This window comes from Rhineura floridana, chromosome 15, assembly GCF_030035675.1.
Source record: "Rhineura floridana isolate rRhiFlo1 chromosome 15, rRhiFlo1.hap2, whole genome shotgun sequence".
In the NCBI taxonomy this organism is placed as follows: Eukaryota; Metazoa; Chordata; class Lepidosauria; order Squamata; family Rhineuridae; genus Rhineura; species Rhineura floridana.
In genome coordinates, this window is record NC_084494.1 from 11,850,868 (window position 1) to 11,868,970 (window position 18,103).

At 43.4% G+C, this 18,103-nt stretch overlaps 1 protein-coding gene across 2 annotated transcripts in view; it reads right to left on the reverse strand.

Annotated features, from left to right (window-relative positions):
- The window catches only part of LOC133370217 (protein argonaute-4), a 42,666-nt gene extending 31,717 nt beyond the window's left edge, over nucleotides 1-10,949 (reverse strand). Inside the window, exon 1 of one of the 2 annotated variants that reach the window (XM_061596138.1) lies at nucleotides 10,759-10,949. In XM_061596138.1, the coding sequence (XP_061452122.1) occupies nucleotides 10,759-10,777 (19 nt within the window). In that variant the 5' untranslated portion in view covers nucleotides 10,778-10,949. Of the gene's footprint in view, nucleotides 1-3,964; nucleotides 4,423-10,758 lie in introns of those variants that run through there. The other variant, XM_061596137.1, reaches the window with a different exon arrangement.
- Between the last annotated feature and the right edge of the window lie 7,154 nt (nucleotides 10,950-18,103).

The window sequence follows — 18,103 nt, forward strand, 5'->3', positions numbered from 1 at the left end:
AATAAAACAGGAGATGAAGAGGCTCTCTGAACAATTCTGCTATTAAGTGTACCTACAGCAGCATTCAACATGGGATGAATGAACCATTTAATCTGTGGTGTGCTAATAAGCGCTTTAAAAGCCAAGCTAAAAGTGAGATAGGCTGATCTCAAGGCAGACCATTTCTTAGACAAGGCAAGTAATAAAAGAACGTTGTTATCTTTATGGACCTCAGCAACAAACCTTCCCCTGCTCATTGCTTCTATGCTGCTTCTGAATGGAGCACCCAGCTGGTAGCAATTGATCCCAACCAAGTCTTACTTCATCCAGCAGGCCTCTAATACACACCAGGTCAGCCTTCTCTTCAATGATTAAATCATGAATTTTATTTTGTACTCACCGTACATTCAAGAAGAGCACTTTAAAGTGCAACAGGACCCTAACCAAGCAACATGGAGATGAAGCGTTAGAGAGCCAGGAGAGCTCAAAATTGTATGATCCTTCTTTCCTAACGTATTGTGAAGCTCCTTCATGTGAAATCAACAGAGAACACCAATTCTTACCTTTCATCACCAGATGCACACCCACTAGTCTTTGGTCAAAACATCTAGACCAAGGGTTCCCAAACTGTGGTCCATGGACCACCAATGGTCTGAGAACTTCATTCAGGTGGTCTGCAGCATGTCTACATTAATTACTACTATTGATTTTAATTGTATTTTTATTTCTTATATATTTATATTAGAATTTGAATTCTATGAAACTGTAATAGAATATACTATAAGAAATAAAAGCAGCGATAAAAATACAATTAAAAATACAGCATCTAGCACAGTGCATTACAATTGCTGAAAGAGGCACAAAAATCATTAAGTGGTCCACCAAGACCTTCAGCAATTTTCAAGTGGTTGTGTGTGTGGGGGGGAGAAAGTATGGGAACCACTGATCTAGATCTCAAACACATCAGCCAGCAGACCAAGGAGCTTCAAAGAGAGAGAAAGAGGGGAAAGAACAGAAAAGAACTGCTACAAGAAAACAGACGCCTAACCAGGCAAATCTACAACTATTATACGCTACATACCATGCTTCTGCTCTCACCAGGAGAGAAAAAGAGGAAGAAATAGTCCATTCACCTTCTCTCAACTAAATAAAACACGCTCTCCCTGCGCATATTAAAACCAGAAAAAAAGGCTGGCAGAAATTGGCTAACTGTTCAAGCAAAGAGACCCCAAGGTCTCAAGTCCTCTTCTCACACCCTCATCACTGACCCACAGGAACAATCCTTTCGATGTTGTCCCTTTGTCAGTGACCCACCTGTGAAAGCTGTCTGAGGCTAAACATCCATCCCACAGCAAAAGCTCACCCAGTCAAATATAATTATAGTGACTGCAAGTGGGTTGAGCAACTCACACCACTTCCGGGTGAGGATTCAGTGAGTGCCCAACAGAAGGATCTCAGTGAAGGTGCTGGCTGCAAATTGAAACTATGAGGAGGATTGAGCATGGCAACAGTCTTAATGGCTGGAGTTAAAACATAGCATGCAATTATATGTATGTATATTATTGGATACTTAGCTGTTCTGAGGGCTCATAATGCATCAGAAGGTAGGATAAAAATATAAAATGCAATACAAATGACTCATCTAAGTAACAGCTTTCACACCTCACACAGTTCAGATACAGAGAACAGTAGCACAATTCCGCATCCATCAATAACGTACAGACAAGGTGAGGATGACATACCTTCAGTGAACGATTTAACTACCAACGACAACAAAAGTCCAGATTACCCAAGCCAATGCAAGACTGATTATTATTAAAACTACAACAGCTACTACTACTACTACAACTACACACAGAGGGCTGCCTTATACCGAATCAGACTACTGGCCCATGTAGCTCAATATTATATGGCGGGTTACATTCCAGATCCCCACCGAAAAGCGAAAATCACCAAAAAGCGGAACTCCGTCAATAAAATGGCACCCGACGCTCAGCTGCTGAGCGTGCCATGCTGAAGAACACAATAAAAGCGGAACAAGCACCGTATGAGTGGGCCCTTACTCTAACTGAAAACCGCCATATTAGCGGAATGCCGAAAAGCGGACCACCCTACTGTACTGACTGGAAGCAGGTCTCCAGGGCTTCAGACAGGGAATCTCTCAGCCCTACCTGGAGATGCTGGGAATTGTACCTGGGGCTTCTACATGCATAGCAGATGCTTTCCACTGAGCTACAACCCTTCCCCAATCAAATGCCAGAAATGTCAAAAAACCCGGAAGTACTGTACAATATATACAAAAAGAACAGACCCTGAGCAATGGGTTTATAATCCATTACAACAAGATACCACAAAAATAAGTAAAAAATGGAAACCAAACACAATCAGAAATATTGACTAGGAAAAAAAGGGTTTAAGAATCTTCTTTAAAGGAAGAGAGCATCAATTGAACTATTTCATAAGGCAAAAGCCTAGGTGAGGCAGAAATCCAACATCTAAATCCAGAACCAGTTACTAACCTCAGTTGTTTCCTTCACAAACACAACTCTTCAAACTTCCATCTATAACATGAAGGTTAAATTTACACTTAGTATCTGTCCAAATGAATCAGGTCTTAATACTACTGCATCTCAAATCAGTCCACTCCTCTACCATGCTGAAGCTGGACAGGTCACTTCTGGTGCCCAATCTGAGCAAAAGTGAAGTTCATCACCAGGAGTACTGACACGTACTTTAACTGATCATGCAGCTTGGCATCAGATCCCAAAAACATCACTTGGCCACTCAAGCCCCACATCTCCTTATCATCAACCAATATCTTCTGCAACAGGTGCCAAGGCTTTCCTGTTTGAGCTTACATTCAACAGCAACTGTTGGTGGATATATAAATAAAATAAACCTGCCCAAGTGTTCCACTTCCCCCACTCTACTTAAATTATTACCTACCCAGAATTCTTGGGAAAGGAGCATATTAAAATACATACTTAAACTACTCTCAGAACGTATTCTGTAATATTAGCCCAGGGTGATACTATGCTATAGGCTTACCCATTTTCTTAACAAGCCTGGTCAGAGTTCCCTGCAGGGCTCAGTTCACAATGAGCTGCAAAAAGACTGACTTCACACATTAATTTCTATCCACACATCCAAGTTTTTTTTTAGAAGTATCTACCTAAAAACATTACATGTTAAAGGGGGGAAATGCAAATGCTGGTTATCACACAGGTAGACTTCATCAAGTAGCCGTTGACTGACCACAGTTCCTTGGCTTTTGTGTAAGGAAACTGGACTAAATAAGTGTGTGAAATAGTTCTCAAAGACAATGGGTCATCCCTGCTTTCAGGCTCTAAGGCTGCAATCCAATAACACTTACCCAAGACCCACTGAACCCAATGGAGTTTACTTCTGAGTAGACTTGTACTGGATTGCAGCCTTAGGCTCCGTACACACCATGTTTTAATAGCACCCCCCCAAAAAAAAATCCTAGTAACTGTAGTTTGTTAATGGTGCTAGGAATTGTACTTCTGTGTGGAATAAACTACAGTTCCAAGGATTCTTGGGGGGGGGTGCTTCTGGTGTGTACGCCGATTCAGTCTCCTTTCACCTAAACAAACTAGCGATTAAGCAAGCCTTTCTTCCTCCAAGGCTCCTCCTAGAAGATATACCCATATCAGCTCCATGGCCCAGCCCCACCCCTTTAAAAAAAATCACTCCCAGCGCCACCTATACGGCCTCCCCAACCCAGAATAACCCCCACTTCCAATGTCACTCAAAGCAAAGCACGCAAAGACAAGGACTCCTTCCTTCCATCACATCCCTGTCATGACCGACGTCCTCGCCGCCCCATTGACCTCCCCATCAAGACTACCGCCGGACCCCTCCAGGTCGGCCCTCGTGGCGCCTCCCACAACACACACAGCCTATGCATACATACACATGAAGGCCACCCTCTCCCAGCCCACAGCCTCTCTTCTCTCTCTCTCACCTGGTCCCAATGCCTCCATGGCGGCGACGGCCTCGCTGCGGTCCCCTCCGGCCCCGGCCGCCCCGGGCCCCGCAGCTCCGGCCGCCGCCGCCGCCGCAGCGTATCTCTTAATTTCAGGAATATTGGCTCCGGTGTGAGGGTCGGTACCGGGAACTGGGGGAGAGGGGGAGGCGGGGGGAGGGAGAGTCCCCGCCTCACAAACAGCCCGTCGCCGCCCCGACGGAACCAGCCCGCCGCCCGACCAGGGCGCTCGCTCCCCCACGGCACCAAGACCACCTCCTTCCGCTCCACGCTCGGTCGCGCGTGTCTGGGTGTTGGAGAGCACGCGCCTTCTCAGCCACGAGAGCGAGAAGACGGTAAGCAGAGATGGAGAGAGACTTAAACGTTGCGCACCCGCGCCGCGGCCACTGCCGCTTGCCTTTTGCCCAGGCCCAGGCCGTGCGAGTATATACGCGTGCGTGCGTGCGCGCTCCCTGAAGCCCCTTCATCAGCACCACCACCTCCTCCTCCTCTCAGCTGTCACCTTAGGCGCGAGCGCGCGACTAGCTCCACCCATTTCAACGAACACGGCTGTAGGGGGGAGGGGGAGGGAACGGCTGAGGCGAAGAGAGGCGCCAGGCGCGGTACTGCGTCGTTCTTGTCGCCTCAGCTGTTGCGATGTGTGTATGTTTATATATATAGTGTGTATGAATGTGTGTGTGTGTGTACGTTCAGATTGACTTCGCATCCGCCGCCACGCCTCCCTCCCCCCACTTCCCGGTCAGGCAGAAGAACCTGACGGGGACGCGTCCGGCGCGCCTCCGCCGCCCCAGGAAAAGAGCGCGCTACCCGCGCGCGTTATCGCCTGTCTCTCGCACGCGCGTGCACACGCACACGGAGCCGCCGCCCTCAACCAGCCAGTTAAAGGCATTTAAACGAGCGACGGCGTCCATGCGTTCAGTTGTTCTCCCTCCGCAACCGATGAGGGTGTAAATAAATGACCCCACTCTGCGGGAGGGGGGGGGGAAGCCCATGCCGCGCCTTCAGACAGCTCATACCTCAGCTCTCGAACCATGCCTTTGAACATGGGCAGAGTGCGTTCCTTTTTCACATCTCACCCCCAAACACAAGCGCTACTCTCACCTATACGCCTACTTGTGGTGACATTAGGGGGGGGGAGAGTCCCCGTACCTCTCTTTTACAAGAGGTGCTATGTACACAGAAGCATTTAATTCAATGGGACTACTATTGTTGCTGACCTGGGATTAACAGTACTGTATTGTCATTTCTTCCCATTACATAAACTGTACACCTGATATACATGTAGCAACTACATGGAGGTATGCGTGGGAGGGGGTCAGAATACACTCTTGCTTACAGGAATTTATCTGGTGGGTTTTTTATTAAATCAACTCATTTTGTCAATAACCACTGTTAATGCAGCTACCACCTTCTGTACTTTTCTGGATTTTTGTTCCCTTCTGACTTCGCTATATACAATCTAATATATACCTGCAACTCAGGATAACAATATATGTGTGTGTGTGTATTATACTCAATTTGTTCATCTAAGATAGATTTTGCTACAAGAGACTAACACAACTACCTCTCTAAAAATAATAATAAATAATATTTCTTATAGAATTTGTGCATCACCTGCACAAGAGCCTCCAGGTGACTTAGGGTTAAAAATAAAACGATATCACACTATGATTTTTAAAAAATACATGAACAAATCACCACAATCAAATACCCAATAACAAAACTCCTTTTCAAGCTCTGAGGAACATAGTTAACTATACAATGTGCAATCATCTTAACAGTGCTAAAAAGACTAGGGGAGGGGGATCTTCATTTGGCAGCACTGAAAAAACTGTAAAGTGAGTGCCAGGTGAGCTTCCCTCACAGGCAGGAGGGGCCATCACTAAAAAGGCTCCTTCTCTTGTTGCCATCCTCCACATTTCAGCAGGAGGGGGCACTCTGAGGAAGTCCTCTTAGATAACCTTAAGGTCCAGGTAGGCTCTATAGGAAGAGGCATTCCCTTCAGGTACTAGGGTCCCAAGACATGCAAGGCTTTATTGGTTAAAAACAACACCATGAATTGGGCCCAGAAACTCACTGGCAACTGTGTTAACAGCAAGTTTAAAAGCTGACTAGTCCGCATTAAAAGTTCACTATTATCCTCCTAATCTATTGCTGTTAAACCAGTTTCTTCCCTAAAGATGCACACACAAAAATGAATGATACAGCTCTGTGTAATAAAGGGGGGGGGCGAGTAGCCTTAAGAAAATCATCTCCCTGACACAAGCCCATTTTTTAAAAAAATGAAAATAGTTTCCAGCAGACATTGTGGGACTACTCCTCAGTCAGGATAAGTCCAGGTATTTCTCTGGGTTTATCTATGTATTAAGCATTTGTACTAACAGGTTATCACAGATACCCCCTATTTTATTACTGTTAGGGAGGATACAAGCTTGTAGTGGTTTCATTTTGCTATCATGGCTTCCCCTGAAGAGACCTGGGAATTATAGTTTGAGGAACATACCAAGAATTTCATTCATAAAAACGTAAGAACAAAAGCAGCATCAGGGAGAGCAAGCAGGAAGGCTAAATAAAGCTGAGAATGAGCTGAGGTTAGCGAGAGATGCTAAAAGCACCAAAAAAGCTTTCTTCAGGTATTTCCATAATAAAAGACAGAGAAAATAAATGGTGGCACAGCTACTCAATGAGGATGGCAAAATGACAACAGATGACAAAGAAAAGGCAGAAGTGCTCAATTCCTACTTTGGCTCAGTCTTCTCCCAAAAAAGGGTCTATGACCCTCCCGGGAAACATGAAGTAGAAGGGGCAGGATTGGACCTTGAGATTGATAGACAAATGGTAAAGGAATGCCTAATCACTTTGAACGAGTTCAAATCGGCAGGGCCCGATAAACTGCATCCTAGAGTATTGAAGGAACTGGCTGAAGAACTCTCAGAACCGCTGTCTATTTTCTTTGCGAAATCATGGAGGACTGGGGAAGTGCCGGAGGACTGGAAGAGGGCTAATGTTGTCCTTATCTTCAAAAAGGGCAAAAAGGAGGAACTGGGGAACTACAGACCAGTCAGCCTAACATCAATCCCTGGAAAAACTCTGGAGCTGATTATAAAGCAGTCAATCTGTAAGCACCTTGAAAACAATGTAGTGATTACTAGAAGCCAACATGGATTTATGAAGAACAAATCCTGCCAAACTAATCTTTTTTTTTGATCGGGCAACTTCCCCTGTGGGAATGCTGTGGACATAATGTATCTCGACTTCAGCAAAGCTTTTGACAATGTGCCCCATGATATCCTGATCAGCAAGCTAGCTAAATGTGGGCTGGATGGAACAACTATCAGGTAGATCCATAACTGGCTCCAGAATTGTTCTCAAAGAGTGCTTCTCAATGATTCCTTATCAAACTGGGCAGAAGTAACAAGTGGGATACCACAGGGCTCAGTCCTGGGCCCAGTGCTCTTCAAAAATTTTATTAACGACTTGGATGAGGAGGTACAAAGGATGCTTATCAAATTTGCAGATGATACAAAATTGGGGGGCACAGCTAATACCGTGGAAGACAGAAACAAAATTCAAAGGGACCTTGATAAGCTGGAGCATTGGGCTGAAAACAACAGAATGAAATTCAACAGGGATAAATGCAAAGTTCTACACTTAGGAAAAAGATACCAAATACACAGTTATGAAATGGGGAATACTTGGCTCAGCAATACGACATGTGGGAAGGATCTTGGAATTGTCGTTGATCACAAGCTGAATATGAGCCAACAGTGTGATGTGGCTGCAAAAAAGGCAAATGCTATATTAGGCTGCATTAACAGAAGTATAGTTTCCAAATCGCATGAAGTATTAGTTCCCCTCTATTCAGCACTGGTTAGGCCTCATCTTGAGTACTGCATCCAGTTCTGGTCTCCGCACTTCAGGAAGGATGCAGACAGACTGGAACAGGTTCAGAGGAGGGGAATAAAGATGATCAGGGGACTGAAAACAAAGCCCCATGAGGAGAGACTGAAAGAACTGGGCATGTTTAGCCTGGAGAAGAGAAGACTGAGGGGAGATATGATAGCACTCTTCAAGTACATGAAAGGTTGTCACACGGAGGAGGGCCAGGATCTCTTCTTGATCGTCCCAGAGTGCAGGACATGGAATAATGGGTTCAAGTTGCAGAAAGCCAGATTTCCACTGAACATCAGGAAAAACGTTGTAACTGTTAGAGCCATACGACAATGGAACCAATTATCTAGAGAGGTAGTGGGCTCTCCGACACTGGAGGCATTCAAGAGGCAGCTGGACAGCCACCTGTCGAGAATGCTTTGATTTGGATTCCTGCATTGAGCAGGGGGTTGGACTTGATGGCCTTACAGGCCCCTTCCAACTCTACTATTCTATAATTCTACGATTCTGTGTGCCCCCATTTTCAGAAAGAGAGGTGGAGCTGCACTGGAACCAGCAGAACAATAGGTGTCTCTCTACTCTCTGTCTGGCCTTTGGGAGTCTTCTCAGCCACACCCCTTACAGGCCTTTCTTCACAGCTTTCTCATTTGTCAGCCAGATCATTCTCTTTTTCCCTGGTGAGGTGTGAACATTTATGCACATGTATTTTCTAAGCATGCTTGTATACGTAGTAAACATGCAGCTACTGCTTGCCAATTTTGCTCCCCACTTTTGTGTGAGTTTGTACTGCAGGCAAATTAAACTTAACCTGGAAAGAGAGAAACCAGAGGATGGTAGCATCAAAAAGGATACTTTTCCTACTCTGATCATAATGATTCTATTAATCTCTTGGGGGGGGAGGGGAAAGCATTTTAACATCTTCAGGATGTTGACCCATCAGCAGTTCATAGCTAAACCCGCTTTCCCTCTGAAAATCAGACCAAATTTGCATATATACATATAAAATAGCATATGCACATTTGCATCACAGACTAGTACCCCATGTCTTTTAAGGCATTGCCAATTACCTAATTATAGCTCCCCAAGACGGATGACTGCAGGCTCCTTCAGTTCTGCTACGCAAATACCCTGTTAACAGACAATATCGGGTCAAAATCAGGCCTTCTGCTTGCTTCCCCTATTGTAAAGGTCAGGTTCCTGTGGGCTGCAGAATCTCAACACACAATCCCTGTATCTATTTTTTAAAAAGTCATATAGTAAACAGGAGAGCCAGTGTGGTGTAGTGGTTAAGGTGCTGGTTAATCCCCACCCAGCCATGAAGCTCACTGGGTGGCCTTGGGCCAGTCACTGCCTCTCAGCCTCAGAGGAAGGCAATGGTAAACCCCCTCTGAATACCGCTTACCATGAAAACCATATTCCTAGGGTCACCCTAAGTCAGAATCCACTTGAAGGCACCATTTCCATTTCCATAGTAAAAAGAGCTTAAGAAATTGTTCATCTAGACTTGATCTAACAAAGCAGAAAAGCTACAAATACAGTCAACCAAGAGAATAAACTATGAAGTCTCCTGTTAAAATCTCACTTAGCCATAACTCACTGAAGTTGCCTTAGACAGGTCATTATTTCTCAGCCTCAGGTCTTCCCAACTCAAGTCTGGGGACAGCAAGACTGACCTAACTGTTGTAAGAACTACTGAGATAACATAAGACATTTTAAAAACATATCCATGTATGCAGTAGTATTTTGCTGAGAATCCACATTTTGTACGTGCAGATCTGAGCAAGAACATCCACACATATGCAGTTTAGATGTTCTGTCTGAATTCGTAAAGTCATCTTTCCCATCCATCTTTGTAAGGTGTTTCTGGTGGGATGTATCTGCAAAGTGTTCTTTTGCCTACCCCTCAATAACTAACTCCCTGTCCTCTATTCCTCCTCAAAGTGGGCATACATATGTTGTTGTTGTTATGTGCCTTCAAGTCAGTTACGACTTATGGCGACCCTATGAATCAGTGACCTCTAAGAGAATCTGTCATAAACCACCCTACCCTGTTCAGATCTTGTAAGTTCAGGTCTGTGGCTTCCTTTATGGAATCAATCCATCTCTTGTTTGGCCTTCCTCTTTTTCTACTCCCTTCTGTTTTTCCCAGCATTATTGTCTTTTCTAGTGAATCATGTCTTCTCATTATGTGTCCAAAGGATGATAACCTCAGTTGCATCATTTTAGCTTCTAGTGATGTGATAGTTCTGGTGTAATTTGTTCTAACACCCAATTATTTGCTTTTTCGCAGTCCATGGTATGCACAAAGCTCTCCTCCAACACCACATTTCAAATGAGTTGATTTTTCTCTTATCCACTTTTTTCGCTGTCCAACTTTCACATCCAGACATAGAGATTGGGAATACCATGGTCTGAAGGATCCTGACTTTAGTGTTCAGTGATACATCTTTGCATTTGAGGACTTTTTCTAGTTCTCTCACAGCTGTCCTCCCAGTTCTCGCCTTCTGATTTCTTGACTATTGTCTCCATTTTGGCTAATGACTGTGCTGAGGTATTGATAATCCTTGAGAAGTTCAATGTCCTCATTGTCAACTTTATTTTACCATAAGTGCATAAATCTGTACAGGTTCCAGTTATCTGTACATGTGCACTTTTAAAAGAAACACCTGGGTGCCCTTCTGGGCATACTCAGATATCTGTTTACCTGCATACACATATCTTTTCCAAAAATGTTTATGCCCCAGAATTGTGCAAAACTACATCTGCAAAGAAAGGAATCAGCCCATTTCTTCATTCCATGCTTGCCACTAGAGACATGTTCACCGTTGTTCCTCATCTTAAGTTTGTTCTTACACTTTCATGTTTAGATTTAAGAATCTTACCTGTACTTTCAAAATACATGGTAGTACCATTTCTTTCAAAGTCTCTTTTAACATCAACCTGTCTTCAGCTAAGAACTCAGATAACTACCTTATGCCTTCATCTAGTTCAGTACTGTACACTAGTAGTAGCTTTCCAGTATTTCATTCAGGGATTTATCTTAGTTCTGTTCTGCCTGGAGATGCTGGGGACTGAATCTAGGACTTTTTGCATGCAAAGCACACTATACCCCTGAGCCACACCTGTTTCACAATCTATGTTCTAACCAACACAACATCCTATATATATATATAACCTTTTGTTTCAGCAGTATATGCAAATTGTAATAAGGCAATTCAGGTATTTTCAATTTCATTATAAAGTATTCTAAGGGTGCAATCCTGTGTATACTTGGCTGCAAGGAAGGCCTATTGAATATATTGGGACTTACTTCAGAGTAAACATGCACAAGCCTGGTACATATGACAGAACTCCTAACCACACTTGATTGCAAAGGAAGGTGGTACCATTGAAATAACTGGAACTTACTTCCAAGTAAGTATGCTTAAAGGTCAGGCTGTAGTAACCCCTTTACAAATAAATTTTATCTATAATTTGAAGCCCACCCTATAGGATCACAGCCTCAGGATCCCCATTTTAATTTCTCAGCATTTAACTGTTTGTAATTAATTGCAGAGTGTGTATGTGTGTGTATGTGTAGATTTGCTGTCCACTGATAAATGTGATACCTCTTCTCACTGGCATTAATGATTGATTAGTGCCCAGCAGCTAATAGTTAACACAGAGAGCAGAGATCAATAGCAATCATGGGATGTCACTCAGAATTTGGCAGGAATGAGAGACACTGGTAGGGAGGAAATTAGCTGGTACCATTAGCCCTTGAGCAGTTAAAAATAAAATAGGCCCCAATCCTGAAAAGGCATTAAACACATGCACAATTCATCTTTAAGGCTCAGTCTTTAACACACTTACTAGGAAATAAGGCCCAATGAATGCAATGGGACTTAACTTTGATGTCAAACATGCTACCCACTGAAGTTACACAGGCTCCAGCATTGTATGCATTTCATTGCATGTTAAAAGCTTTATTATTTTATTTGTAGACTTTACTGGAAGGATGAGTGTACTTGTGGCCAGCGTCTGATTATTTTTTTTAAGTAACTCTTTCAACTTGTTTTTACTTGCTTTATTTGTATTGTTGCATACTGCTATGGCATTTTGTGAAGTTTAAGCAGTTTATAAATATTCCTAATGCTTGTACTCAGAAGAGACCCATAGAAATTACTGACCATAGCTAACAGGTCCATTTATTTCAATGGGTCTACTCTGAGTAGAAGGTAGTTGAATACAACCCATGATACCTTGTGATGTTTAGCAATTTATAAACACTCCTGATAAATAAATTACTTAATGAATATACATGGGTTTGTGTTTTAAGAGTCTGAAGTTGCAATCCCATGCTTTCTTCCAAGTAATCCCCTTAACATTATCAAGGCTGCTCCAGAAACTTCTGGATTGCAGCTGTATTTAGATGATTCATTATACAGACTTGAGTCTCGTTGCACCTTATGGTGGCTAGCGATGGGGGAGAATATTCATTAAATCAGATTTATTGCTGGATTTTGACATAATCTGACAATCCACATTGTTTTTGGACCGGCATTGATTTCTTGCGGTGGGTTGTGGCTGTCATCTGCACGGTTTCCGCTCCAAATTTTTTATTATTGTCTTTGTAATCAGCTTTCCTAAGCTGATGCATTCTTAACTTAACTCACTGGAACAAGTGCCTACAGCATAAGCATTTTCATTAACATTTTCATTAGCAATTAAGTTATTTTTTTGCTGGAAAAAATGCCAATCAGCAATTGCACAAACAATCAGGAACAAAATAAAGGTGGATCGGTACTGAAAGCTGGACTGTCAGCATTCAAATGGATAGGAACCAGCAAACCCCATTCCTAATAGTGGCATAAGGTTCCAGAATGCATTGAAATTAATGGAGCCACCTCTGGTGGTACAGTTGAATATATGGGCAGTACCTATTGTTGGTATGTACTGAATTTGTACTTAATATTGGAACTTATAATACAGTTGACAAACATTCTTGGTCACATCCACACCATACATTTAAACACTCTTATGCCACTTTAACAGTCAAAGAATATCCTGGGAATTGTATTTTAAGGATGCTAGGGATTGTAGCTCTGTGAGGTCAGCGCCCATAACAAACTACAGTTCCCAAGATTCTTTGGGAAGAAGCCACGATTGTTAAAGTGGTGTAAGAGTGTTTTAATTGTATGATGCAGAGGTGACCATATCTGTACATTTGAAAATTGTACCGTAAGTTGCCTCTTCCCCACTTTGAAATCCAAGGTTTGCAAGGTACAAGAATATCAAAACCCAAAGCACAAGAGCAATTGCGGCTTCTTTAAGTGTTCTACAGAAGGAGATTTCAGAAGGCTACCTAGTTACATAAAGTCAGTTGCGAAACAAAGAGGCTTGTGTTAAACCTTAAAGACAAACAGATTTATTATGGCATGGGTGTTTTTGGACTTACAGAGCAATCCAACTCGGGTAGGGTTGCCAGGTTCATGGCCTGAGACTGATCCTGTATCTTTAGGAGAAGAGAAAGTCAGCCAAGGGCAGGTGTTCTTGCAACCCTGTAACAGGAAAAACCACAAGGTGGAATTCTCCCTTCGCTCTGCACAACTTTTAAAGATACAGAAGACCTCCTGGTTGCCAGGCCCGGCCTCCAAGAGGTCTTCTGTATCTTTAAAAGCTGTGCAGGCGGAAGGGAGAATTCCACCTTGTGGTTTTTCCTGTTACAGGGTTGCAAGAACACCTGCCCTTGGCTGACTTTCTCTTCTCCTAGAGATACAGGATCAGTCTCAGGCCATGAACCTGGCAACCCTAAACTCGGGATGCTGGCAGAAAGGTTGCCAGTGGTGGCACTGGAAGGAAGCTCCGTAGCATCCATGTGCTATTTGGGAGCTGCTGGGCCATCTGAATGTCGGCTCAGCCAGGAGGTGCACATAGGAACGGGTGAGTAAGCACCCCCCCAGTGACTTCCATTATAATTATTTTCTTAAGCTGACCTTTTTCTTTGTGTAACTTTGAACTTCAATATGCTGATGATAATGTAGTCTCCGCACATTCAGAGGAAGGTCTTCAAACTATCCTAAATGTCTTTACAGGAGCATATAAAAAGCTTGGCCTCTCGCTTAACAAACCAAAGTGCTTCATCAGCAAGTGCGAACCAATCCTTCTGTAGCACCATCAATCCAGCTTAATGGTGCGACGCTGGAGAATGTCAATCACTTTTCTTATCTTGGCAGCCATCTCTCTGTAAAAGCTGACATCCACGCTGAAATTCAGCATAGTCTGAGGTCTGCGAGTGCCGCATTCTCCTGAATGAAGCGTAGAGTGTTCGAGGATCGGGATATTCTCAGGGAGACCAAAATGCTTATTTACAAAGCCATTGTACTACCGACCTTACTGTATGCCTGTGAAACATGGACCATCTATAAACGCCACTCCCAACTTCTTGAAGGATTCCACCAACGCTGCCTCCGGAAAATTCTGCAAATTATTTGGGAAGATAGGCGGACTAATGTTAGTGTATTGGAAGAAGCAAAGAAGACCACCAGTGTTGAAACAATTATCCTCCTACATCAACTTCGCTGGACCGGCCATGTTGTTCTAATGCCTGATCACTGTCTTCCAAAGCAGCTACTTTACTCCAAGTTAAGGATGGAAAACGGAATATCGGTGGACAGCAAAAGAGGTTTAAAGATGTTCTCAAAGCCAATCTAAAAAAATGTAACATAAGCATCGAGAACTGGGAAGCCTTGGCCCATGAGCGTCCCAATTGGAGGCCGGCCATTATCAAAGGTGCTATGGATTTTGAAGAAGCATGAGTACAGGGCAAAAGGGACAAACGAGCTAAGCAGAAGGCATGTCAAGCAAATCCTCATTGTGACCATCTTCCATCTGGAAACCTGTGTCCTCACTGTGGGAGGCTGTGTGGATCCAGAATTGGCCTCTGTGATGTTCCTGTAGGTTAAGCATCTGTAAATATGGTAAGTGCTGGTCTATTAGGTGATGTATGGTAATTGACTGAGAGAGAAAGGGGGAGTACATGGGTGAGAAGCTGAAGTATGCTGGATGATGATTGGCTGAGTGGTTGGCCGGCTGAAGGTATAAATGGAGGTTTGTGAGTGATGAGGAGGAGTTGGTTGGGGAAGAGTTGTTGAGTTGGTTGGAGTGAGGTCGTTTGGTGAGGGTTGGTTGGCAGAGTTCTGAGGGAAGTTTGGATTGTATTTGGCTGATATTTAAAGAGTATATATATGAACAGAAACATAAAGAGTGACCATATATGAAACCATATGCTTGTGAAACATTCTTAAAGTAATCTTGTTATTTCCTGTTGTTAGTAAATAAATACTTATTTGGTTTACCAAAGGCCTGACCCTTGGCTGGGGGAATGTACAGACCAGAAGGGAGGGCAAGGTAATTACCAAGGCTGAACAGAAACTGTATCTAATGGTGGCAGTGGTGAAGGGAGATATTGTAACAAGTCAAGTGTCCAGAGCAACCCAGAGTTGTATGCTTTATATATAAAGATACAAGGGGGTTGGGAACAGCATAGGCACACAGTCACAAAGTAACAAGCTACAGAGAGACGTAGGCAAAGTCTCTGGGAGTATTGGTTACAAGACGTGACTGGTGGTGTTGTCTAGCAGTGGGATCTAGTGAGATCTGTGCTAGAGCGGAGTGAGAAACCATATAAAGGATGGTCCTGACTGGTGGTGTCCCTGGTGGTGCCTAGTGAAAGGCAGTAGCCACAAGCAGGTGGGAACCTGACAGGGAGAACCAGGGAAGGATGTCACAGCCTCCAGTCACTTACGGACCCACAGTTAAAGACCTTATCTTGGAAGATAATCTTACTCGGCCACGAGTGATCGCCAATGAATGAATGAATGACCCAAGTGCTGATTGATGCTTTTGGCACCATCAACACCAAATAAATCCACTTGGGCCCATTTACTGAGAAAAAGCCTCACTAGAGGGCACTTTGTCCAGGGGATGTTTCTTGAAACCTTGATTCATCCCTGAGTAAGGCAAATACTTGCTACTATATCTCTTATGTTCCCCATATTGCATAAGTCCCACGCTCAGTCCAGACAAACCTTGACTGAAATTACACATCCAGTTTCCTTGCCTATGAACTCAAGGATGTGATGGGACACCTGAGGTCATGTTTAATGTTAACTACATCAATTTCAGTGGGTCTGTTCTGAGCCAGTGTGGTGTGAGAGCCAGTGTGCTGTAGTGGTTAGAGTGTTGGACTAAGACCTGGGAGACCAGGGTTCGAATCCCCACACAGCCATGAAGCTCACTGGGTGACCTTGGGCCAGTCACTGCCTCTCAGCCTCAGATGAAGGCAATGGCAAACCACCTCTGAATACCACTTACCATGAAAACCCTATTCATAGGGTCGCTATAAGTCAGAATCGACTTGAAGGCCGTCCATTTCCATTTTTCATTCTGAGTATAATAACTTTGTTGGATAATGTTAGTTAGCAGGGTGACTGGGATAAAATGAAGGAAAAGTCACTGATAATACTTTACTGAGGGTAAACTGAACAAAAACAGGGTATAGAATATGAGCAGAAATAAAATAGACTTTCTTAGGTCAGGGCTACACAGGGGAAAACTGCTTCAGAACCACTTTTCCTGCCAACTGTCAAATCTTCAGCCTTCCTTTCCAGCCAATCATAGTCTGCTGTCAGCTAGACCAATAACAGAATTAACCCCTTAAGTTACAGACTGAATGGTCTCTGCTGTAGTACTTCCCATAGATGCAACCCTAGCACATTTACAGTACAAGACTATGCATGTCTGAATAAGAATGCAGCCTTTTTGAGGCATATGCTTTGATGGATTAGAGAGCACTTCATCGGATGCAAAATGACTATGATGAAACAAAAACAATAATGACAGCTCCCTCTAATAGTAAACTAAGGTGGTTGAGTGCCGACACATATAGAGCCAAAACAGGGCAACAGTGAAAAAAGGGGGAGGTATCAGGATGGTTGGGAGAATACATTAAAGAAAAAAAAGTTGTAAAGGGGGGGAACATGGCATAATAAACGGAGCAATATTGTTATGTGCCTTCAAGTTGATTAAGACTTATGGCGACCCTATAAATCAGCGACCTCCAGTAGCACCTGTTATAAACCACCCTGTTCAGATCTTGTAAGTTCAGATCTGTGGCTTCCTTTATGGAATCAATCCATCTCTTGTTTGATCTTCCTCTTTTTCTACTCCCTTCTGTTTTTCCCAGCATTATTGTCTTTTCTAGTAAAGCCTGTCTTCTCATTATGTGTCCAAAGTATAACCACAGTTTCATCATTTTAGCTTCTAGTGACAGTTCTGGTTTAATTTGTTCAAACACCTAATTATTTGTCTTTTTCACAGTCCATGGTATGTGCAAAGCTCTCCTCCAACACAACATTTCAAATGAGTTGATTTTTCTCTTATCTGCTTTTTTCATTGTCCAACTTTCACATCCATACATAGAAATCAGGAATACCATGGTCTGAATGATCCTGACTTTGGTGTTCAGTGATACATCTTTGCATTTCAGGACCTTTTCTAGTTCTCTCATAGCTGCCCTCCCCAGTCCTAGCCTTCTTCTGATTTCTTGACTATTGTCTCCATTTTGGATAATGACTGTGCTGAGGCATTATAATAATAAATAATAAAATTTTATTTAGCAGACACCCATCTGTCCGACTGAACGGACACTCTGGGCGACTTACAATATAAAATACAATATAAAATACAGTCTACTCATATACATAATCATCACATTATTAATATCATAACATCTCATCTGAAGACCATCTTACATTAATACAGTGTAAAACCTAACCCACCCCAGAGATCCCATAGGCCTGCCTGAAGAGCCAGGTCTTCAAGGCTTGGCGAAAAGTCAGCAGGGAGGGGGCATGCCGAAGGTCAAAGGGAAGTAAGTTCCAGAGGGTGGGGGCCACGATCGAAAAGGCCCTCTCCCTGGTCCGCACCAACCTAGCTGTCTTAGTCGGTGGGACCGAGAGAAGGTCCTGTGAGGCTGATCTTGTTTGGCGGCATTGATAATCCTTGACAAGTTCAATGTTCTCATTGACAACTGTAAAGTTATTTGTTTCAGTTTAAAGGTGGGAGGAAGAAATGGGGCCAAAGAGGAAAGGTGGGAGGAAGGAATGGGGCCAAAGGCCCCCCCAAAAATCTAGAGCTGGTCCTGAGCCTGCTTTCCCACAAAGGGTCCAGCTTCAGCCACCACGT